Source organism: Trachurus trachurus (genome assembly GCF_905171665.1).
Source record: "Trachurus trachurus genome assembly, chromosome: 7".
NCBI lineage: Eukaryota > Metazoa > Chordata > Actinopteri > Carangiformes > Carangidae > Trachurus > Trachurus trachurus.
The window spans coordinates 19500117-19525321 of NC_139901.1; the positions used below are offsets into that span (position 1 = coordinate 19500117).

Consider the following 25205-nt stretch of genomic DNA (forward strand, 5'->3'; position numbering starts at 1 on the left):
TCTCTGTGATCCATCATTTAAACATGATAATCAATGACTGTGTGACTCACACTTGCTGCCATAGGTTTGCACTAGAGGGTAAGCATCAAGCTCCCTGAACATCTTCTGTTGTCAAAACCCTATTTTTGACTTCAAGTAGTTCCATAAAAATATATTTAGAGACCATTTTTAATAAAAGTAATTATGTGCTGTTTGAGGCAAGCCACCTTTAAAGAAAACTTGAAACCTTTTTCAGTGACATTGTGAGTGTTTTTGCTGCATTCGTTGTACTTTCCAAGATGCCACACGAATTTCAACGGGAACAAAACTGATTTTATGCCTTTAAACAATTTGTTCAAATTTTGACTGATTTGAAAATCAAAACTTGTTTCAACCTTCACAATGTAAATATTTGATCTCTGTGAAGAATGAGGCACAGATGTGAGGCGTACCTTAATATTTTGTCCATGTCACCATGTTCAGAATAAATGAATGCCTTAGTACAGTGAAAACGGTTGCTGTATAAAAACTATCGTTTCCACTCTGAGCGGGTTCAGAATGGAAAATTGCCTGCGCTGCCGTTGTTAATTAGGTTCTCATTCCAAAAAGATATCCTAATTTGTCTGCTTCAAGGTAGAGATCTCTTTTGAAATGTAAACAAGAGAGTCTCTGATCTTCAGATTTATCTCGTCTGCTCTTAAGCAGCAGTGTGAAGCACCATTGCTCCAGATTAGCAAACATTTGAACACATTTAAGTTCTTTGTAAAGTATGTATAAATATCATGAACAATTTTATTGGGGTTATGGCCGCATGTAAATTTGAATAAACAGTGTCCTTGCTGAAACAATTCCACTGTTTCGAATTCTGTTATTTTCTTACATGTTAATGACTGATTGTGAAGTAAATGTGTGACTGACAGCAGGAGTCTGTGGTTTTTACCTTCTTACCGGCCCCTCCTGAAGGTGTGAATTTCTGCGAGTACCTCAGAGCCCCTATAAAGATCTAACATTTTATTTAAATGATGATTCGATTGCATTTGGGGTACAAAGGCTGCTCATTGTGCCACTGGTGTGAAGGAAGCAGCTCTTAAAGAAGACCAAACATGGTAGGCTGTTCCAAGATTTTCACACCTCAAAGTAAATACTCATCCCATTGATGGGGCTGTTTGTCTCGCCTGCTCCAATCAAGTTCACAGTCATGTGGCTTTTAATGAGTGTTTTCTTTCTCTCAATGGAGAAGATTGAGTCAACAGATGCAACAGAGGGCACTGGAGAGGAATTCCCTGTGAATGGGACCCCTGTTGCTGAGACCCCCTCAGTGGTGACAGGAACTCCCTTTGATTTTGCACCCTTGTGAAAGTTAATACCCCCTTAGCCCCCCTTCCTCCACAGCCTCCATATATCACAGCCGTGTTACGATCATCCCTGCTTTACAGCCCAGAATGGGGCTTTATTCAGAGGCCAGCCAACCAGATGTCTGCTCATCCAGGGGTTTCTTCTCTTTGTTTTTAATCCTGTTTGAACTTTGTCCAAGGGGGATGTCGAAGAAAAGCAGAATACTTTGCCTTTGTCTCTGTCCGAGGTCCCACAATGGAGTCTGAGGATCTCAGCAGCAAAACTAATACTTGAATTTCATTATGAGTTAAATTTAAATTAACACACTGTGGGAATAGATCAGGGTGAGTCTATTGATCAAATGAGCAAAATCTACAGTATAAAAGGAAAAACGGAAACAGGAAAAAGACTAGATTTTAAGCCAATAAAAAGAGCGAAACAGCGATCAGCTTCAAAAAGACACTTTTTATTTGATATGATACAACAGGTTCTACTCAGTCAAACATGGCATTAACCAACCCTCTCTTGGTTTTACATCCTTGCTTTTGGTTCTCTGTAGTGGTATTCCTTTGTGTGACATGCAAAACTGCCTGATCAGTATTTCCCCATGAAAAACTCAACAGTTCACATCAACTGCAGAGTCAAGATGCAGATTTTGTGAGGTGGTCCAGCTCACCTGGTGTCTCACCTTCTGGTTTACTTTGAGTGGCTGTTTTTTTGTTTTTTGGTCAGATTATTCAGCAGCTTCAATGTTAGCACAGAAAGATGAGGCCTATTGATCTTTGGTGCTACTGTATGATCCAACTACTGTAAACTGAAAGTCAAAGCCTTGTGGTGACCTCTACTGGCCACAAATAGAACTGACCTGATATTGGCAAAGCAGCCCCCTGTATCTACTCCACTCTTAGGCATTACAATCCAGATAGTGACACAGGTATCTGTAATTGTTGTGTAAGAGTAGTAGCAAACTGAGCTATGGAGTAAGAGCATGAAACGTTTGAGCGGTGAGCTGCAGTTGTTTTTGGCACTGTTGTCTGAGGGAGAGGGTACATGCAGACTTCTCAGCATCACTTTATCCGGCCATGTATTACCTTGACATCTCAACCACCTGCAAGAGTAACAGCGTTTGTTGGCATACCTCGGTCATTCTGCGTCTTACAAGTGGAAATATTGCCTTTCTGATATGCACTGCACAGTATTTAACCCAAGAGGGAACGAGCTAACAGAGATTATAGAAATGGTGCACAACCTTGACATGACAACAGTGGACTAATAAAACAATCAATTATAGATTAAACCAATGCATTTTTAAGGATGTGTCCCCAAATCTACTCCGGCCTGGAAAGAAAGATCTGTGTAAAGTAGCATTGTGCCAGTCAATCACCGAGGAGATGTCGCTTGCAACACTTTGGGTCAGCACAGCAGTCCCTTTGAATGCACCTATGTAGCAGCTCCTCAGGAGTTGCCCAAAGAGCAAAAAGTATTCTGTAGTGACGTCATACCCACAGAGAACCTCCAGGGGGCTCCCTCATGCCTTTTTTGTCCAGATCAAACGAGGGCCAGTCAAACAGAATAAGAGAGCACAGAGGCTCTCAACACTGTGGCAAGAAAGTTCTTCACTTTCAGATGAAATTCGAGTGAGCACAGTCCTTGTGGCATGTTCACATCAAGTGTTCTGCCTTTTCCCGTTCTTGTCAACATAAACAGCAAACTCAGTTGTCAGCAGGGGAATGACAAAGTATATTTACGTAGCTGTACTTGTCTTCACAAAGGGGAATCAGAGAAAAAAAAAAAGATCAAGACAATTTACCAGAGAGTAAGAGAAGAGCCACTGGCACTCCTCGCAGACTCTCAAGCACACAAACGCATCCACACATCGCATAAACATACATTCAGGCACACGTGTAACTCCAGTGACCGCCCCAATTAGGAATGGATAAATCTTCAACAAATAAATTCCCCTTGCCCTTTGAAAGAGAGAAGAGTGTGGTATACAAACTCTCAAAAAGGTAAAAAGCAGAAATTGTCATAACACTGAGTGTTTTCTTTTTCACTCTGAGCCCAGTAACATCCCACTGGGTGCTGTTCATGTATACTGAAGGTGGCCAAGGCTAGTCGCCTCCCTTTAAATGGCTCTCTGAAAACAGGAGCAAAGTCATTTTATGGTTGCAGCTCATAATTCCTTCATCTGGTCCTTTGGGTTCCTTCGTTATTCCTCAGAAATCATTGTTGAAACAGGTAAGGGTCCAGCCTGGCATAAACTGACAGCAGACAAGCCCTCTTGTCTCCATAGCTGTAACATTAGCTGCTGTCCTCCTTACCCAGAAGACAAATAGTGTGAGTTCATAGGTCATCCTCATTTAGCTGAGCCAGGTTGCTGGGGCGTCGTCCAGCAGAGGGACCACACAGTGAACCCTGGCTCCCATCAAGAGCCTGAGCCCTTCGGCAGCCCTCTCCTGCTCTCTGCTGGGGAGAGAGGGAACATCCATTGCACACTTAAAATGTATATCCATGAAATGCACTCAAATCAAAGTGAAAACCTCTCTGCCAAACATTGAAAAGAAAAGCGTAATTTAAAAAAAGAAAATAATCTAAATCAGCATTTTTTTTGCTGCCTTAATCTAATCTTGCTCAAGTTCCATCTATTCAACCCAGCACAAGTATGGGAAATGATTATCTGCCTTTGATAGCATCTCTCACTGACTTCCTCATCTGGCTCAGTCTGCTTCCTGTTTGTTATGTGCCAAGCTTATCCAGCCTGAGTAAACAGAGAGATGTGGAGAACAACAACCGCTGGTCTATCAACACCGTCCCACTGAGGGTAAAAGCCCTGTGATCACAGACGGACACGTCGCTAATGGCAATGTAAAGCCCAACAACAGGATGCTCCTATTGTCGGCTGCACAGATGATTAAAAGATAATAATTTTGATATCTCAAGGAAAAACAATTTGCTGCTTTGATGTAAAAGTGCAACAAAAATTGTAGTTTGTTTATCTCAGAAATTTTTATCAATTCCCTTTTCATCCAATAGGGGGAGGAATAACTCTTCTCATAATTCAACAAATCCCCATACTTTATGAGTGTCTAAATAAATTGTTACCATTAGCTTAAGTCTTTCATCTTTTAATTAACATTAACGAGCACATTGGAATTACTAGGAGTTGTACAATAGCCCATTATTTCCCCAGTGGTTAGCTTCCTGTGGTTTGTTTTGTCATTAATTTCCCCAGTGCTGCAGTTGAATAATGACTGCAAGACAGCCCAGAAACACAACATTCAACTGTGTGCAAAAGAATTACATTTTAACTGTGATGGCTTTAGAGATTTTTCTAAATGCATGTACATACAATACCTGTGCATTCTGTGTGGGTGTGTACATCCCGTTTGACACAGCTTGACAGTTTGGCTGATCAGTGAAGCCCAGTTGGACATGTGACGGGGAAACAGTGTGGGAGTCAGCAGGGCACAGCTGGACCACGGTGGGCTGCAGATGCAAAACAACAGGTAAGACACTCAATACTGTAGTGCATGCACACAATACCGTATTTGTTGTTTTTATTATTTCAAAAAGCAAGCAAGAAACTGGTGCCAAAAATAAGCTTAAGACGAGCAGGCCTGGCAGTGTGCCAGATGTCTCATAAAGAGAAATGCTGTGTTTGAGTAGGAAGTACAGTAATTGCAGTACAGGGTCACTCTGTGCAGGACAGAGAAAGAGACAGCTCAAGAAACCTACGTCCCGCAGTGAGTATGTCTCGCTGGATCCTTGGCCCTGGCCTTGGCTGGGCAGGTAGAGCGTGGGCAAGGAGGTGTTGTGAGAGTGAAGGGAGGGCAGCTTATGACGGTCAATAGAGGCGGAGGAGTGGGGCCGCAGAGCACTGGCAGCGGACAGAGGGGGCCTCATGCTGCGGCCCAGGCTATTAGACTTGCTCTCTCGCCGCTGGTACTCAATAGGTGACTGTAAGGCTGAAAGACACAGAAAACAAAAGTTCTTCTAAAGCTTCTCGACTGATCAAAAATGTTCTTTTATCAGTAGCACTTTATATAATATTCATATAGTGGTAAACAATTCAAGAAACACACTATAATGTAACGTTTGCAATGAAGCCATATTCATATTGTTGCTATTGTGTGTGTTTTACTATGTTGTGATTCATTTTCTTATACAGAATGATTCACTCATGAGCACACACAGGATGAATTAATATATGAATAATATAACATGTTATATCTCCTGAAAGCGACTTTATAGTGTGTTCTAAATAATTCAGTGACATAGAGGCTCAATTTGACAAGGAAAGAAAATATTTCCCAATGTTCAAAATAATGATGCATAGTAAACATGTGACATACATTTTCAAAATGTAGATTTTTCAAAATTCCAATACTAGGTCAAAAATAGACAGAAAGTGGACCCTCAGTCACAGTTTGTTTATTAGTTTCATCAGTTTGAGCATGTTATGTAAATTTTAGATTTTTCATTTGAATTTTGATTCATAGCTTTTTGTCTTTTTTTTCTCTTCTTGTTTGGCAGGGGTGGGCTTCCATCCAACAAAGCACTTCAGCTGTATTTTGAGTTGACAATGAAGTCAATAAAAAAAATGCCGAGCTGAAAAATGACTTATGGGTTGCGGGGAGTTTAAGGCTGCAATCTTTTTCTGAGTTCAGCTGAGACTCACCATTGAGGAAATTACGCTGGGATTCCAGGATCTGAACCACATCATTGAACCAGGCCCTGCAGATCTCAGGTGAAGAGGCCTGCAGCTGGAAGCGCACTACGCTCCCATCGGGGTTGCGTGACGTCAGCACAATGCGAGCATCGTCTCCGTCCACATTGGGCTCCACCCCTAGGCAGCTCACCTGGAACATATCACATCAGAGGAGTGAGTCCATCCTGCTGGGCTGCTTGTTAAATACTTCACTAACACATCCAAGCCTCTAAAAAGTCCCCGCTGTGCTCTTATGTAACGTGTGCTGATTTGAGCAAGAATTAGTGAGGTGTGAATCTGTTGTGTAACTCATAACCTAGGGAGTAAAAAGCATTTTCTCATTTTTAGCACCTTATGATGCTAAAACGTCCCATGTGGCTGATGTGAGTTTACTGAGGCTCAGCAGGTTCTCACCTTTATGCTGTTTTTGAAGATGTATCCAGGGAGCGAGAAACCCTTCTTCTTATCGATTGGCTCGCTGAAGATCACCAGCTGCTCAAACAGGAAGACCCGTCTTTCCTTGGCTCTTGACAGGAAGCCACTGTCCTGTTCGGCAACACTGAAGGTGTCTTGCTGGAGCAGTTTGCCCTGGGCTGTGATCTTCCCCTGGTACCATAGCAAATATAAACATAACTAAAGTGAGGAAGTGGTTGCCGTGTGTTTTTCATGGGCCGAGCAGTTGGCATGAGAAATGTTTGGAAGAGATTTGAAGGATGGTCTAGACGTACCTCGAAGCCTTGTAGTCGGCCCACATTCATCATGTCATTGCAACGTTTTGGCACAAAGCACATCACTTCTACTGCTTTCTGTTTAAAACACAAAAGTGAGCTTGTTGTGAAGGATAGCAATACAAAGCACAAGAGAATAAGAGCACATACAAAACAATCAGAGCGCATACAAAACATCACTTTAAACCAGGACACCCACCTCCAGCTCCTCCGTGTCCATCCCAGCTTTGGTGTAATACTTCAGGAAGTCCTGCTCAAATAAACACAGCATGGTCACAGAGCATTCCAGGTTTACTGCTCAGAGTAAGGTGAGGACATCTGGAGGAGTATTTATGGCTGTTGATCTCACCTTTCATTTCAATGCCAAAGGGCAAACTTTTGTATTTAGGCAACATTTTATACTAGAGATGTCATTTTATGATCATCTTTAAAGACTTTTATAAATGCTTGTTTAAATCCATGCTCAGAGAAAGAGTCTTATTATGTAATTTGCCTCTTCCTCTCTAATGAGAAAGTAGCCAGAATAGACAATACACCCTGCGCAGAGGGGTGCATGTGTGTTTGTGTGCATGTTTGTATATTTACAACCTTGCGACTGGCCCTGCTGTGTGTCAGACAGCTGCTCGGTGAACGCTAGTGCGCGTGTGAGGTGTTGGTGTGTGATCATCAGCACAGCAGTGTCCTGCTTTTCACCTTGAGCAGCAGCTGGTACTTCATGATCCTCTGGACAGGTTTGATGAGCAGGTCATTCAGCTGCAGCCTGTGGCCCAGCTGCTGCCGCAACTCCTGACACCGGAGACAGACACAACAACACGACACCAGTCAACATGACAGTCACAGCACAAAACATGGCAGCTAATGGCCAGTATAATTCCTCTCAGACAATATATCACATAATGCTGCCCGTCTATTCGTCCTGTTTACTGTCAATTGAGAGGAACCGATTACAATCTGAATAATAAATGGAAGCTCAAGAGACACCTGCATCGCCATGTATTATATATAGTATAGGAACTAACATTCATGCATAGTAAATGTCTTATTAACTATATACCTGAGCAGCATGGGATCAAATGAAAATGTTTGCCTTAAATCAATAAGTCAATCAACAGAAAATGTAACAAAATCAATGTTTGCATCTATTGATTACTAAAAATCGCACACATTTGCTGACTACATGTTCTCATTTGTGAGAATTAGCCGATTTCCAGATTTCTAGAAATTTAATGTTTTTCGGATAAAATTTGAAGTTTGAGGGCATCATCTTTGAACTAGACTTAAACATAGACTACATTTCGCACAATTACAATGATCAAAAACAGGTAAAGGCTACATCACCACATGAAGAAGAGCTCACCTCAAAATACGTCTCGATGTACTCCGAGACAATGTGTTCAGACTTGGGCTTGTTCTGACAGTACACAACATACATGTGCAGACGCCGCTCCTGCATTAAAAGCCAACAAACACTTCATTACAAAATCATTCGGTCCAACCTTTGACACAAATTAGCCACAAAGAGAGAAAGACGTTACAACCTCAGGGTGAGCTTAACTGTGTGAAAAATGTGTCCTTAGTTGCATTACAAATAAATGAAAACGCTACAACAATAACTGTGCAGCGTCTACAGCTGCTTTTTGGGATGAGAGAGAACAGAGCAATAATGATTTGTCTCGAAGTGAGAGGTCTTTGAAGCCGTCTCTGTCTGCTTAGTGCCTACTCTTCTGTGACTAATTGGCATGGGAGTGCAGATGTGGCTGTCCTGAGCACCCTAATGGAGCTACATGTAGTTGAGCATCAGGTTATGTATAATTTAGCCAGGTTACCCTCAGTGTAACCAGAGCCTATTCGAGACTGCGGATATAGCTGTACCTAGCAACAAGCTGCACTGCTCTGTAACCTAGACACCGATGAGCTGCTCCACCTGAATATGGACATCATGTAACACTGCAGATGACAGCTGCATTTGAAACACAAGGGTGTGTGCACCGGCGCGTGCATCTGTCTACCAGCCTGGCGCAGAAGAGCATGTTTACATGTGTTTGCTGCGTGTTACATGTGTGCGAGCGAGCACACATGTTGCATATTTGTGACGAGCAGCCGATTGGGCTCTCTGCTTTTCATTAGGGCCGTGTTCCCAGTCTGCTTGTCTTCACAGTTTGACACCATGCTTAGATTTAGTTACAAGTTTCTTTATTCCCCCACAGGCTTTTTAAGTTGATTATCCAGTGGGCTGAGCCTTATTGAATTGTTTTAAGAGAGAGAGCGTGAATATAGCAAAAGAGAGACACAGACGTTTAACTTCATCATCCAATCAGGTCGGTCAAATTACACATCACATCAGACCAGTCTGCATGTGCCACCACTTAACCAATATACATGAATCTAATTTTGCTCCCATATGCCCTGTGACCCTTCACTGACTCGGACTCTATGCTATTCTCAGAACAATAAACTTAACAGTGAATCTTTTTTGCATGCATTGCTGTGCTTCATCTTTGAGCCAAGATGTGTAGAAAACAAGCACGTCTCCGTTTTGGGTGGAAAAAAGCCTTAAAATCAAAGAGCCCGAGCCGAGGGTTTGTTATTCCTCGTCCTATTCATGTTGTATTTTTCGGGCTGTTTTTTCCCTGGTGTTTCCTGACCAGTCCAGCCCAGACTGGAAATTGGCCAGTGTGTCATTTATGTGACCGTGTGTGTTTGCCATGTGCGCTGTTGTAAAAACACAGGCTGGGCTGAGATGTATCAGTAACAGGGAAGTGGAGGGAGAGACGCTGGCAGCTGAGGGAGAAGGAGAGACGTACGGTATAGGATAAACAGGGGCTCAGTGTGTTTTCTTAGCTCTATTTACCCTCACTCCAAACAGCACAAGGAAGCAGACCCAGACACTTCCAATGGCATGTTATCGTGTGTGTGTGTGTGTGTGTGTGTGTGTGTGTGTGTGTGTGTGTGTGTGTGTGTGTGTGTGTGTGTGTGGTTCTGTAGCAGTCATACTTACATGTTTAATGAAGAGCTGAGCCAGTCTCTCTGGCTCTTCCAAGCACTTCTCCAGCTCTCCCAGGAAGTAGCTGCAGAGAAAACACATACACACACACACACACGCACATTAACACACACGTATACAAGCACAATCTTCCCCAAAACGGAAGGTCAGATTTGTCTCCTGACCTATTGTTCCTTTGTCCTCTACAAACACAATACTCTGCAAGTCACTGATTGTTTGCAACTGGAGGAAATCACACACTTTTGGAAACCCAAAAGTGAAAATATATGCATTATGTCATCATCATTATATCACATAATATACACATTAAAAAAAATCAGATACTCACTCTTTATGCCAGTCAAATATTTGGTGAATGTTCCCAAAAACAATCTTGTCTTTTCCCTTCATGTCCTCCGGTATACCTTTGGAGCTCATTGTGGCCATGTAGCCCTGCCAGGGAATGACAAAGCAGATGCTGACGCCTGTTCACACTAAACAAAAGAACACACATGTCTCCGAATAACACCAGTATATATAGCTGCAGCAATCACACACCAGCCATTACTGAGCTTATGTCAACTTTCAGAGGAGAAATCTTCTGTGAAGCAGAATATCTCCAGCTATTTAAGGCACCGGGAGATAGATCACCATGCAACATAATACTCCTCAAGCTAATAATTTACTAAATCTTCTTAGGACTGGAGAAGGTGGGATGGAGGCAGACAAAAAGTGTGAGGAAAAGTGGAGACGTTCAGATGATAAGGATTTAGAGAGCTCTACTTGACAGACTGGGTGGATGACTAAGCTCCTTCGTCTCTGTCACTGCTGATTGTGTGTTCTTAGCTGTCAGACTGGGAGGTTTACCTCCACTATGAGCCCCAGGTCTCCCACATAGTGCTTCTCTGTCTCAATAAGCTCCTTCAGTACATACCTGTAAAAATACAAATGAGGGAGAATTAGTGTTAGAGTTATGCCATCAAATTTATTTTGCAAAATCTCCAGAGCAATTTATTTTACAAGTCCCAGTTTATGAATAATTTTCCAGAGAGGAAATGTGATTTTGTATATCGTGGAAAATAGTGTCTGGTAGGGAAAATGTACCAGTGTGCAACTGGAACACTTCCAGTGCCTCAGCATACGGCAGAAAAATGGAACAAGCTAACATATTAAGTGTCAGCAGTCGAATTCAGTCCCGACCTCAGACATAATGGTTGATTAGCTATTTCGGGAGCCTTGAATTGCATCTCACAGTCTTCATCAGCAAATGGGAGTTTACTCATTTGTCATGACAATGGTTCCCAGAAATGTGACATATGGAACTTAAGTCATGTGATAACAGCTGATAACAACCCTGAGATGCTGCTAAAAGTTCTGGAGAGAGCTTAAATTATGAGTTCACCCTGAGATAAGATCAGATCTGTCTGTCGGTTGTAAATTAAAGACAGGCACAATTCAATACATATGTGCAAAACATAATTAATAATTTAACCTTTAAGTTCAATTGATCACTGATAGATTCCTCTACAGCAGCTAAATCCTGTGGCTAAACTCAAACATGTATCTTCATAATGTGCCACAGCATTGCTGTCATGAGCATGATCATTTGAGATAAGTGATGTGAGCCGTGTTCGTGTTGATTGAACACACATACATGCTTTTCTCCAAGGCACTTTTCCTCTCCTCCTCAGTGTCAGCTGCAGCCGACCACTGGCTGGAGGTGTCGTCCATCAACACAGAGACGCTGTCATCTGGCAAAGCACTGGTGGACTGAGTGTCCTGAGGAAGCAGAGACAGACAGACAGACAGACAGACAGACAGACAGACAAAGAGTCAAACTGTTTATACAAGGTCCAGTGCCAGTAATATGGATGATGCCAGGAATAAAGTAAGAAAGGGGAGCTAAAGCGCAGCAGAGAGATGATAATGATGCAGGTTGCCAAGGTGACCAGGGAGAGCAGAGAGACACAAGGAACAGAGATTGAATGATAAGAAGATCAGATTCGGATTTTGTCTCCATTAATGATCCGCGCCGTGCACCTCAGCCACAGATAGATGGAGAGAAAGAGATTCAAAGATAAAGACACAGAGTTGAAAGGAGCAACAGGCTGAGCAGCTGCAAGAAAATAGAAAAATAGAGCTGTGAAGGTTCTCGGTGGAGTTAAGGCTTCAGAGGAAGAAGAATAGAAGTACTGCATGTCCTCTGGCCAAGGCATTCGATTTGTGATTTATGAGTTTGAATTGATATATGATTTATTTTATTTTATCATTATTTTTTATATATATATATATATATATATATTTAATTTCTGCAACACTACAAAAGCAGCAGCGTAATTTCCTAGTGAAATACCACATTATTGGCCTCAAATAGGAATGCACACAGTCAAGGTTACACTGACCTAATCGATTGTGTTCATGTGTTATATACATGACCTTCTTTTCCTGCTTTTTCCTGGAATTGATATAATTTCCTGTGGAGATCCTGGCGCAAATAGAGTCATTGTGCACACGGCAACAAAGCCTGCAAAGACCCAAATCATCACTAACTCAATGGATGCATGCTTCACAGCTGCACACCACCCTCATGTTTATCTAACCTATTTCTCCGTCGCAGTGAGCACACTTATCTTTATATGGCTGTTGGCTAGATGGCACACGACCATTTCTATGTGCAGTTGTATCTACTTTCAAATGTTCTTCCATCTATTTTTACTCATATTCTTCAAGCCGTTCGTTTGGAGCCTTTACACTCTTCCGACCGTGTAAACTCATAGGAGCAGCCGTCTGTCTACACCTAAATCCCTGTGTCGCACTTGTCCAAGTCAAACAGAACCTCCCCACCTTAAACACATACACAAACCTGCACACACACCACAGACATGCACCTAATCCCTCAGAGTAGCCTGGCATGCGGCTGCTCAATAGAGAAATAAATAGATGAATAGATAGACATGAAAGCAAATGGAAAAGGAGACAGAACTTTCTCCTTTCTTTCTCCTCTGGCTCAGCTCCACTTGTTCACCTGCCATCTCCCTGATAAACTTGTTGGCGTCTACAAAGCTCAGAGCTTTCTATTCAGTCAAAATGATGTATCAGAGACAGGGACAGAGAGAGAGAAAATAATGAAAGAGACAAAGTAAAGTGGAGAGACCAGGGCGAAGGGAGAGACAGAGAGGCTCCGTAAAGACCCTCACTCCCCCCCCTGCTCGTCTTGCCCCGCTAGGAGTGCTCCAGCCTGGCTGACAGGTCTCCCTGGCTCCCTGATCACTTCCAGATGTGCAGTGGCAAAGGCCCACAGGAAAAATTCCCCTCCTCTCCCTCTGTTGCAAGTTTTGTTTTTCTAACCAGAAGCTCACGTAAAAAAAAAAAAAAAAAAACACTAGTAAAAGCTGAGGTAACGCTTTTTGGTTGAACCTTTTTAAGAATCTATCTGAGCAATCCCATCAACTATTAAAAGTGTGTTATTGTTATTGTTGTTATTATAATGCTGTGCAATAGCAGGATCTTTTTTATTTTGGAAATTTTGAATTTTACATACCGGTAAATTACTTCATATTAATTTTTTTATCCAATCGCCACTTTCAGGAACAAACCACTTACTACACTAATGAAGAAAAATGACTGTAACTTCAAATGTGATGTTTACACAAATTGTCAGTTACCTCAGGAATATTTGCTGATGCTTGAAGCAGACGTGTCTTAACATTTCTAATGGCGCAGCAGATTATTTTTTAATGCAGATGGAGTGGACCTGCTGATGGCTCGACCTTAGACATGGAGGCGCAGATCAACAGAACGGGTTTGGGCTGTGGAAAAAAAAGTGCCGAAACCTGCAACCTAATATCACTGTTGCCAGTGTTGCAAAGCAACGGTCGACTTTGAGAACATCTCACAATAACAACACTCTCTCATTTCACTGAGAAAACTGTTTCTTTGTTATTTGAAGATCAGGTGGTCAAGATGATAGACTGTATAAACTAGTCATTATAAGTGCTATGACATGTAGATTTTCACACCACAGCATGTTTGACTGCCATCATGCAATCACAAAAACTTTCCACTGACAAAGCAATAATAAACATTTAATCAAAAACTATACTCCACTGTGGTTGTAAGATTAGACACAACAGTTAGCGGAGAAGATGGAAAAACCAACAATGTATATTAAACTGGACGTGTCGCCAATGAAACTGGGTAGAGACATAAACCGCAGTGTGGAGATGACTGACCTACATAATTTAATCTCTCTACCTCTACCTCTCTCTCTCCCTCCCTCTCTCTATTTCTCTCTCCCTGCAAAAGACTGGCAGTAAAAACACCAAAGCGCTGACCTCATCCCCCGTGATGTAATCGTATTAATGGCTTTTGATGTGTTGTTGAGACTGAAATTAGGATTTAAGTGCTCTGGTGTCGATTCACTAACGGGGGGGGGGGGGGGGGGACAAACAACAATGCTCGAATGCTCAGATATCATTATTGTTTTATACTGACAGGGCTCAGGCAGAGCTGATTCCTACGATATTACTGCTGCTCGAGCGAATCCCAGTTCCTGCCAGTTTCTCCCCCTCACTGCAAAAAGGAACCGTCTGCCTTGAGACACTGCTTTGCCATGAGCAACTGGCTGATGGGAAGCTGGAAGCGTGTGTGCGCACATAGCGTTCTTTGTCACTTCATCGAAGTGAGCGGAGTCATCTCTCCTCACATCTGCCATTTCATGTTATTTCCTATTTATCTCCAGGCATGTCCTTTGGTGACAGGTTGAATGTGAGTCATGCATCACGCAGGTCGCTGTCAGACTCTGACCTCTGCTTCTCTGGTGCATCGATCTATTCTCAGGGAAGCCTGTTTTCATTTAGCCTCCCGTACCTGTGTGTGTGTGTGTGTGTGTGTGTGTGTGTGTGTGTGTGTGTGTGTGTGTGTGTGTGTGTGTGTGTGTGTGTGTGTGTGCAGTTGAGTATTCTCACTCTTTGTGGTTCCAGTCATGTGTACTTGTGTATGTGTGGTTACAGGAGTCATCCTGTGTGGATCTGTGTGCTTGTTTTGCATGATAGTTGAGGCAGCAGCAGCAGTTGAGTTAGTCATTTCCAGATCTAGCCGGGGGGGCCGTGGAGACAAAGAGTCCTGATGTCATTGCCCCCACCACGCAGGGTCCTCGTTGAGAATATTACTGCTACTCTTCTCAGAGACCGTCTACTATAAAATGTCAGCTAAAACGAATCTGCAGTGGACTCCTCATAGTTTAAATCTCAATGTAGTCAATTATTGATTCTGTGCATAAAGACGGGTCCACCCCTACTACAGCTTCTTCTGGAGTGTGAGTAAGAATATAAAGTATTGACTGACACAAAAAGTTATAGACTGTTACTTTTACAGTACATTTTTCTGACAGACCTGGGTGTTTGGCAGTGACGTACAGCCAATCAGTGAGTCAGTCATGTAGCTGGGGGACTGTAGTGTAGCCGGGGACAGGTCCTCTGGGCTTGCCAGGCCGTCTTTCCACTCCTGGAACACACACACACACACACACACACACACACACACACACACACACACACACACACACACACACACACACACACACACACACACACACACACACACACACACACACACACACACACACACACACACACACACACACACAGTGCCATAGTGTCAGAATAACACAATATCAACATGACGCAAAATGTCTACAGCATATCACTGTGTCCGGGCTGACATACACGTACACAGACACACACACACAGGCAGCTGCACAACAGCAAAACAGAAGCATATGAGTCAAAGAACATGGCAGCATGAGTTCCTCGGGGCTGAGCCAGTTAGTGCTGCTGTTACATAATGTCTCTGCCACCTGCCATGATACTTGGCCCTCGGCGGATCAACCCTACATCAAACCCGTGTGTCTGTTGATATTCTTGAACTGTCTAATGTAAACAAGCTTCAGTCAGGATGTTGGCTTGAGTTAACATTTATGTAGGACTGAAGCTTTGCGTGTTTACCGGTCCAAACCAGTTTGTGTGGTGTTGGAATAACTGCAGGTAATGAGTTTACTTACTTATTCATTGCAAATAGATAAAAGGGTGTGTTGGATGAGTTCATGTGACAAAGACAAAAAAAAAAAAACCTTCTCACCAGTTCTCTGTGGGTGACGGGCAGGATGGTTAGAGTCTCATCGGGCCTCGGTGGGCTGCCCAGATCCTGGCTGTGGCTGTGGCTGTGGGATGGAAGAGGAGCTGGTTTTCCCTCAAGTTTGCGGACCTGACGCTCTCCTTTGGCGGTGGCCCCAGCACTGAGTTTGCGGACAGGGTTTGTGAGCCACTTCTTCAGGGTGCTCACAGAGCGTCTGGAGCCTGGGGAGCTGGGGGCCGAGCTGCCTGACGCCTGCGGCGGCAGCGAGGCCACAGAGGTAGAGATGCTGCCCTCGCTGCCAGCTGCCGAGTACGAGTCTGGAGAAAGAAAGAAGAAAGGGAGATGAAGAGAGGGTTACTGAGGTAGGCATCTGACAAATAAGGGTTTAATGGGTCGAAGGCCAAAGTACACTTGGACTCTCCACGTTCAGGCCTCCACAGTCAATGAATCAATGAATCTATAGGCAAAGGCAACAGTTTTGTGAAAAACAATAGAACTCCTGACTGGCTGTTGAATAAGAGAAGCAGTGTGGGTCAGTGAGGTGACGGAGGGCTGAAGACGTGTCAACACACATGGGAGAGAAGAAGTAAAGAGAGAAATCAAAACAAAGTGTGGATATATAAATAGCCGTCCTCTTCAAACACAGCTGTGCAGCTGTGAGCTTCACAATAAAAGACACACTGTTCTGTTTATGTCAAGCAGACCATGGTTGTTTTTTTGTTTTTTTTTGTTTTTTTCATATATTTGAGTCGTTCGTCCAATCACATGACCAGCACACACTCTCTGATGCAAGGCAGACAGCAGAGGTCAGGATGGTCAACATTTGATGTGAAAAACTCTCCAGACCCGAGTGACTGCTGCACAGTGATGTCAGGAGGACATGGGAAGTGAGCTGAGGGGGGTGCTGGGACCGGACATCCACTTTAATCCCGTGTAGAAAGGAAGGCCCTCGCTTGGGACTGTTTGTGTTTTTCTGTCTTGTCTTCCATTCCCATCCTGCCTGCCTACCGCCCTTCCTCAGTCCTGAGATAGCTCTTCCTCTGAGCTGCATGTCTGGCGCGTTTTATCTGTTCTGTGCAAATGCAGGTCAGCCATGCCTCCCATCCATCTTCGTGCCCTAGACCCGACCTCTGACCCTTGATCACCACTCTCCTACAGATGGAGAAACACTCTCTCCTGCTAAGACTCACTGCCGCAGCTATTTAACAGCGATTCTGTGAGTTCAAAAAAGCAAAAATGTCTCACCTTTGCACTTTCCAGAAAGTTTGTATTGTGTGATTTTAAGAAGCTAACGCTGACCTAATTTCCGTGTCCCTTGTGTGAGCCACTTATCACAGCATTCAGCAGTAAGACCCATACTGCAGGAGGCTCATTGACACAGCATAGTCTATTTTGTGAGTGTCCCGACTTCAAAGGAAAAAACAGAATAAATTCACAATCCCCTTCAGTGTTTATATACTTAAAGAGATCCAAGTCATTCAAGTACTTTCCCTGAGCAATACAATAGAAGCCACTGTACCAATCAATGAAAGGGAACTGTGTCCCCCCTCCTTCTGCACTGCAACAAACCTCAGTCACAGTGTTTGAGAAATGGCTAACCTCAGATCAAAACCACTCATGTTCCTGACATCACATCGCCAGAACACAAGTTTAGGTAAAACATGTCGTTTGTGGATTCTAGCAGCTAACAAAAAAAATCTGTCTTAGTTGTCTGTTTGTGTGTTTCCACCACAGACAGCATTTCCTCTGTAATCTTTCTCCAGCATGTCTCCTCATATGCATTACGTGTGTGTGTGTGTGTGTGTGTGTGTGTGTGTGTGTGTGTGTGTGTGTGTGTGTGTGTGTGTGTGTGTGTGTGTGTGTGTGTGTGTGTGTGTGTGTGTGTGTGTGTGCGTGTGTGATCCCAGGGTGGCCAATTTCCCCATCCTGTCCTCCACTACTCCCACCCCCATCCACATGAAAGACTGGGGAGGGTAAGGAGATCTGAGCCTGGCAGGAAAGGGGTGGTGGGAAGGGGGAAGGGGGGACAAACAGAGGGAAGAGACAAGGAAGAGAGAGGAGTACAAAGACGGGAGACGGCTAAACCCTGCAGGGAATGGACCAAAATTTGAACAAACACCATACGGGTCCATAGACGATGAGACGACATGAAACAGAAACAGCAGCCTCAGTACAGGTCTTTGCTCTTTGTGATAGTCGGAGCTGTGCAACACAATAGGACAACAACAAAAAAAAACATCTGAAAGACATTGTATTTATGGCTGGTGGTTTAAAACGCTTGAGGCGAAGCGTATCCTATCTGTGAGGTTTCCCAGCGAGAGAGAAGGGAGGGGATGTAAAAATGATGCTGAGCACATGTGATACGGGTCCAACCTCGCAGCCTCCACTCCTCTGACCTCTAACAAGGGCCAGGCCCAGGGGTTTGTGTTTCCTAGTGTTCCCTGCTCAGGTTCAGTCAGGCCAGGGGTTTAGGGGTCACAGTGCAGAGACACAGCCAGTAACACCGTTTCTAACCATCTCCAGACATCAGCTGAGATAGCTTATCAAGAGAGAGAGAGGGAGAGAGAGAGAGAGAGAGAGAGAGAGAGAGAGAGAGGGAGGGAGACTGACACCCTCTGTGTGCCTGGAAGCTATTAAAAGTGAGTGGAGACAGCAGTGCAGCTTCATGATTTGAAACTCTGTCAAAATGACACAGTGGCTCTGTCAAATGTACAGATTTACAACGTGCAGTGTACATAATTTACCGGTTTTATAATGAGGGAGCGTTACATCAGCATCTGTCACCATGGCAACCTTGCCGTTCCTTTACTGGTTGTTTACGTATGTGGGTCGGTTTCCCTGTTGACCCCAGAAAGTTTAGTCTCTCCGTTTTTCTGAAAGCTTACACCAGCCATTACAGGGACATAATATATATATATATATATAAAATATAAAACACTTTTTCATTGTCACAACAAGGAAACCGAAAAACACAAAGGGAGATGATGAGCTTTCCCTCAGAGCAATATGCCTCCGCTCTCCCCACACACTGCAAGATGAGAGGAGTTGATACCATTATACACCTACACCAAGGAAACTGGGAGAAATTAAAAACAAAACCTTCCCACTCTCCCTCTGCGTTAGCGTGTGCTTATAGCACCCAGTGACATTCATCTCCATAATGGCACTGCCAAGGAAAGATTACCCAGGCTGATTTTGCTAATGCAACCTGACTATTGTTTATGTGCTTGTGATAATTAACAGTCGGAGGCACAGGGCAACAGGACTGCATCAAGCTGGCCTGAAATGCAGAGATCAGTTAATGCTGGGCTTTCACCAGCCGCCCACTCACTGTCTAAATGATTGAGTGACCGCCAGGGGTTGGGAGGCTCGGCGAAAAAGTTGCTGTAGTGTGTAACTTTAGAGCCGGTGTATTCTGCTGAAAAGTGGTTCCAGACCTTCTCTTGATGCTGTTCTCTCCCCATACTGGTGTTTGATAATACCCTAAAAGGCCAACTTGGGAACGTCTATGATCAGATTACACATAAAGTGATGTTTCATCTTGGTTCTTTCAGTATTTATCGATAAGAAGCAACTTTGCTTGCCCTAAATCAAGCTTTTCACTCCATGTCTGACTTAATCATATTAGGGCTGAAAATAACCATCTTTGTCTTAATTAGGCAACTTCAGAAAACTGTGAAGAATGTCCATCACAATTTACCAAAGCCCAAGGTGAGGTAATGGAACATCTTGCTTGGTCTCACTCAAATATATTCAATTTATTATAAAATGTATGATGAGGAATAGCAGATTTCACATTAGACTATCAGAAAACAGCAAATACTTTGCATTTTATGCTTGGAAACAATTAATGACTTTTCAAAACAGTGGCAGAATTATTTGCTGAAGATCATTAAATCAAGTAATCACCTGATCTCGATCATTTGATGTCCATCTTTTTCTTGTGGCTTACAGGGAACCATGTCGGCTCAGCAAAGTTTTAAATTTAATTGGGACTGAATCCAATTATCCAGTAACTATCTTTGATACAGCTTGCCCAGTCATGTGGAGAAGGAAGTCGTCTGGTGCAATATTCTCGTGAAGGTCACAGAAGTTTGATTTGGAAGTGATTGAATCAGAGGTAAACGTCCTGGTGATTCATGTTTGGAACAGAAAACTGGAGAGTAAATAAAGGGGAAATAACGCAGGCTAAGCAGCCTCGAGTTTGTGGGTGGATGATGTGGATGGATGTGCTATAAGCATTGCCCCCCCCGCCCCCCTGAAGAAGTTTGGCCCAACTTCCTCTTATTGATCAGTTGATAAGTGAATGCTGCTGAGCTGACAGATCAGGCTAAAAGCAATGGATGTAATGGAGCAGACTTGTTCACAACTGCTCCACTCTGGGGCTCTCGGTCAATCCTAAAGCCTCCTGGGATCTTATAGATATTTAGGCATCACTGGACTCCACCACCGACGCTCACATGCAGACATACATTTGCATGCTCGCACACAAATGGCACATACTGCACGCTGTCTTCGGGGGTAACTGCTCAGATGGACAAGCTACTGACTGTTTCACCTGCATCCAAGCTTCCACTGTCACCCATCTGTCAGAGCGGACAACGCACGGCGCACCAGAGGCAGGCGACCCGCTGGTCACCTCGGTGGCAAACGTGTCAAACGTCCAGCTGAGTCTGAGAGACACTTACAGCTGTCAATCTGTTCCAGCCCCCCTTCGAAGATAGCAACGCCGGTGGTGTGAGAGTGTGGCGGTCAACACAAACGGACACCAGACGCCCACCTGCGTCATCACTAACAACTCTTATCTTCTCCATTCTCGCTCTCATTCATTGCCCTCCCACCTTTTTCTCTTCATCCCAGGCTCTACTTGTATATTACATTTCACCCACTCAGAGGAAATGGACACTCTTCCCATCAACTAGCGGGACCTGGGCTGCACTCAGGCACTCAGATGTGCAGACTGCAGGCCTGGGAGACAATGAGGCACTTAGTACCTGAAACATCTGACCGGAAACCCTCTAACTGTCCTCTGATGAACTTTTACGGAAATATGTAACAAGGAATGTTTTTGTGTTACATTTTTTTGGACCTTTTTGCGTCTCCTGACTTTTTGTCTCCTCTCTGTCTCGCTCACTCTCATTATATTTCATCCTGTTGGCCACAGGCTGGTCTCTGTGTTATTATGATTGTGCTGCTTCAGATTAATAAATCCTGGCACTTGGCTTTTCTTTCTTTCTCCTGTCCTCCCTCTTCCTCTCCGCTTCATCACGACTCTCCCTCTTTTAATCTGCCACCCTCACTCACATTATAACCTGCTCTTACCCAGCATCTCTCTGCACTGCAGTGTTTTGCAGACTTTGTTTGGGTCCTGCCCTAGGATCAGGACACACGGCTCCATCATCTGATGCAATGCCCTGCTCTGCCTCAGAGCTGCTGAGATCAGCACAGGCTTGACACGCAAAACCAACTGGCAAAGAAAACAGTCTCTTGTCACCTTTCAGTTAAAATCGCACATTTAAAATCCCAAGTAGGTCATCTGTGTGACGAGTGTTTGAAACTGGGAAAGTTATGGGGCGGTCTGGATCTGTATTGAGTCAGAGAGACTGAAAGAACCATACTTTCTGAGTTGCCAAAAAAAAAGATCAAATTTAAAAAATGTCCATCACACCAGAGAAGAGCTTGGTTTAGCCAATGGACATTAGCCAATTGACATTAACATTTTTCCATGGAGTCTGGTGTAAGCTTCCTGTTACTGAAGCTGGGCCTCTGGGACTAACATTACTAACCAATATGGCAGGACGAAGGAGGGCCCAGGCGGGGTTTGAACCCTAGTCTCCCGGGTAAGAGTCATGTGCGCGGACCATTCGACCAAATGGACATCCCTGTGGCCAAGTAGCCAGGGCTCATGATCAATTGGAGGCATAGTGACAGGACCGTCAACCGTCACACCAAGATGAGCACCTCACTCAGCAAATTACAAACTTAACGTTCGGATAGTTCCATTTTCTTCATGCTAAGGTGATATGAGGGAGGCTAATACTGTGATAATCACAATGTAATTAATAAGCGGTGTAACATGACACAACTTTATGAGACAATGGTGTAGAAAATGTACATCACTTAGGATTTAGTAAAATTGAACACTTTAGGGTATATAGACTAGTTGTCTACTTACCAATCCAATCTCACTGAAAATGGCAGAACCTTCTGACAGTTTCTCTATTAGTTGTTGTGTTCATTAAATCTGCTTATGAATGCCTCTTATGAATATCTAAGCCCCGTCTTTTAATCAAACAAACAAAATTGCGAAGACCAAAATCCAAACGCAATGTTTGGATCCCTGCACCAGCAAAGTAAGATGTACTAGAAGTATCTTTCTCCTCTCCTCTCCTCTCCTCCTCTTCCAGCTTGACAGTGTGACTTAAGCAACTGAACCAACAATCTTAAAAATCCTCTGAAGTGATCAAGCTGACATGTCTTCCCACTGAATATAAATGTGAAGTTTAATCAACAGCAGAATGAGGGAGAGGCTTGGAGTCGAGATGGGCTGATGGGGAGAGCAGGAGATAATTCTTGATTTAAGTAAGCAGTAAATGAAGGTTAAGCAAGAGAAAGGCAGACAGATGCTAGCCAGATTGAAGCTAAAACCTTGAGTGAGAGTAGAGGAGGGGAGGATAAAGAGAAGATGGGGGGGAAGGCGATTAGGGCACAAGCTGCCTTTTAAAGATACTCGAGTGTATATCAGCAGTAAGTACGCTAATTCCTAATGTGCATGTATGCAACAACACAACTGTTTTCATCCGTGCGTGTTTGTGTGTCCTATGTAAGTGTGTGTGTGTGTGCAGTAAGTTTTGGAGCGACAGACAGACAAGTGAACAGAGATTTCCTGTCCTCCTACTGACCTAGTTTACGCAGACACACATGCACACACTGCTGTGATTCCAGGCGCACAGAAGGAAATACGTGGTAGACAGTCAAGTGACACACAAACAAGTTATCATTGGGGTCCGTCTCCTGCCGTCAGCACTCACAGCACGACTCTGTGGCATATTTTTCATCAGCGTAAAGCATCAAAGCAATGTCAGTCATAGAAAAATGGGCCTGAATAGACGACGCTGGCATTAATCCTATTGTCTATGGAACAATGTGAAAGAGTGATTCAGACACTTCTCCTGATGAGGGCTTATGAAACAGTCCTACATGACAGACAGATCTAAACCACCACTGGTGCAACTGACTGTCAAAATCAGGTCAACATGTGTCTAATGATGGATTTGAAGTCATGAAGATTGATCATTTATGTTTACCATTTCTGCTTCCTGTTGAGATGTAGCTCCAAACATCTCAAGTGAGGTTTGGATCATTCCTCCAGCACCTATTTAATGTCTGAGTTGTCAAAAAAGGCGCATCCACATGTAAGTGGGCAGTGGCGATCTCACCGCAGACACTGCTTTTTCTCAGGCTTTTGGCGCTGGAACCATGTATGTGGTTAGTGGGCTTGAAAACTCCAGACATTCCTCTAGAAACATTCAGAGAGAGACTAGCCAAGTTCCTGGCACCATCTGCCTTGCTATCCCTTAATGTAAGCTCTGGGGAACAAAATGCACACACACATACAAATATACACACAGACACAGACACACACGCACTCAAAGTCAAATTCAGGGGATTAAGGTTCCAGTGCGGTCCATTTCACACTCACACTGAGATATTAAAACTGAGCACCATGGGATCAACAGGAGAATATGGAGATGGAAAGTTCCATAGTCACTGATCATGATTCACTCGCTTGGTTAAAGGGGCCCTCCACCATTTAAACCCTGCTGTTTCATGGAAATATCAATAGAAATTCAACATAGCAGACAGATATCCTGGATACCCTAAAAACACCAGTTCAGTTCACTCAGAGTGTCTATCATTAAATCACTATAGTTTGTAATAAACTTCTGTTAGAAATGACTCAAGTCCCTCCAAGATATAGCTACAGTATATTAACTTAACCTACAGTGACAGAGATGGTTTTCAAAGTAAAATACTAGATTAATTGGGATTTAAACTTCAATACCAAGGACTCAGTAGGGATTACTTTTCAAAATTATGTAAATACTCCTGAGTAAATAGGCAAAGATACAAAGACACACACACACACACACACACACATACACACACAATCACACACTTCAAAACAAGTTTGTGCAGTTATTGTGTTATAGTGCAGTTAGGACATTGTGTTGACTTCCAGGCTTAACTAGGACCTGAGTAATGGGGGTTTCCCCTCATTAGGACTGGTGTCTCGTCCCCATGAGTCCCATAAAGGTTGGTGTTTATAACAGGAAAAATGAACACACACACACACACAGACCACCACTCTTCTGTGCATGAATCTGAATGACATCTAACTATTGATGTCACCAATAGTAAATATTATTGATCATCACTGAGCCATTAGAGGCACCGATTGGTCCTTGTCTTGATTTATTAAGACATTAATACAATCTGTCAGGTAGGCTGCACAACATACAGGACTGAGCACTTCACTTTATAATATCTACAATGCCTTATTCATATGAGGACTGTGGCTCAAACCAACAATGCCTGTATTTCACTGAATGACAATGGTGTAGTACTCACATCTTTAAAGTGAAAGAAGCAATAACACAGAGTAGAGATACTCCTTAACAAGTGAAAGCCCTGTCTTGTAGCTAAAGTAACCTAAAACATTTTCCACTCTATTATTTTGACTTTTGTATCAACACCTCACGGCATTTAGATAAAATGTGAGATAGAAAAGCACTTACATGACCTTCGAGTGTCTATGTGGCAATTTGTTTAAGTGTGTGCCCAGATAATCATAGTGATGATCAACACTACCTTTTCAGCCTCTTTGGCAGCAGGCAGCACACATACTGGGTACTGCTGATCATCACTATGATTATCTGGGCACACACACACACACACACACACACACACACACACACACACACACACACACACACACTAAAGAAAGAAAAAAAGTGAGTGTAAGAGAGGCTCACACTTCTATTGAGGGGTAAACAAGGCAGCCATTAAGCCCGAGGTGGCTGAGAACACAGAGCAAATTAAAAGCGATTGTGATTCCATATGGCAGCTGTGGCAGTGCCAGTCAGGAGGCATGCGAGGAGCGCAGGAGACGGAGCTGTGCTGCCTGCTGGGCTGTGTGGATGTGGAGTCTCTCTTCCTGGCCCCAGTCTGCCCTGACATCTCTGGTACTTTCAGCTCTGCGCCCTGGGCTCTTGCTGTTTTTCACGCTGGCTGTGCACAAGGTCACTTCTGCTCTGAACTGCACGTAGCACAGGAC

General features: G+C 43.6%; 1 protein-coding gene across 2 annotated transcripts in view; it reads right to left on the reverse strand.

The window, feature by feature from the left end:
• Positions 1–1772: 1772 nt before the first annotated feature.
• arhgef25a (Rho guanine nucleotide exchange factor (GEF) 25a) overlaps positions 1773–25205 on the reverse strand; it is a 32638-nt gene continuing 9205 nt past the window's right edge. The window contains exons 2-16 of one of the 2 annotated variants that reach the window (XM_083976147.1): positions 15872–16185; positions 15128–15238; positions 11388–11512; positions 10601–10667; positions 10083–10186; positions 9749–9818; positions 8108–8197; positions 7444–7536; positions 6950–7000; positions 6751–6828; positions 6437–6628; positions 5993–6173; positions 5050–5279; positions 4669–4800; positions 1773–3777 (exon numbers count right to left, since the gene is read on the reverse strand). In XM_083976147.1, the coding sequence (XP_083832273.1) occupies positions 3658–3777; positions 4669–4800; positions 5050–5279; positions 5993–6173; positions 6437–6628; positions 6751–6828; positions 6950–7000; positions 7444–7536; positions 8108–8197; positions 9749–9818; positions 10083–10186; positions 10601–10667; positions 11388–11512; positions 15128–15238; positions 15872–16185 (1958 nt within the window). In that variant the 3' untranslated portion in view covers positions 1773–3657. Of the gene's footprint in view, positions 3781–4668; positions 4801–5049; positions 5280–5992; positions 6174–6436; positions 6629–6750; positions 6829–6949; positions 7001–7443; positions 7537–8107; positions 8198–9748; positions 9819–10082; positions 10187–10600; positions 10668–11387; positions 11513–15127; positions 15239–15871; positions 16186–25205 lie in introns of both variants that reach the window. The other variant, XM_083976146.1, reaches the window with a different exon arrangement.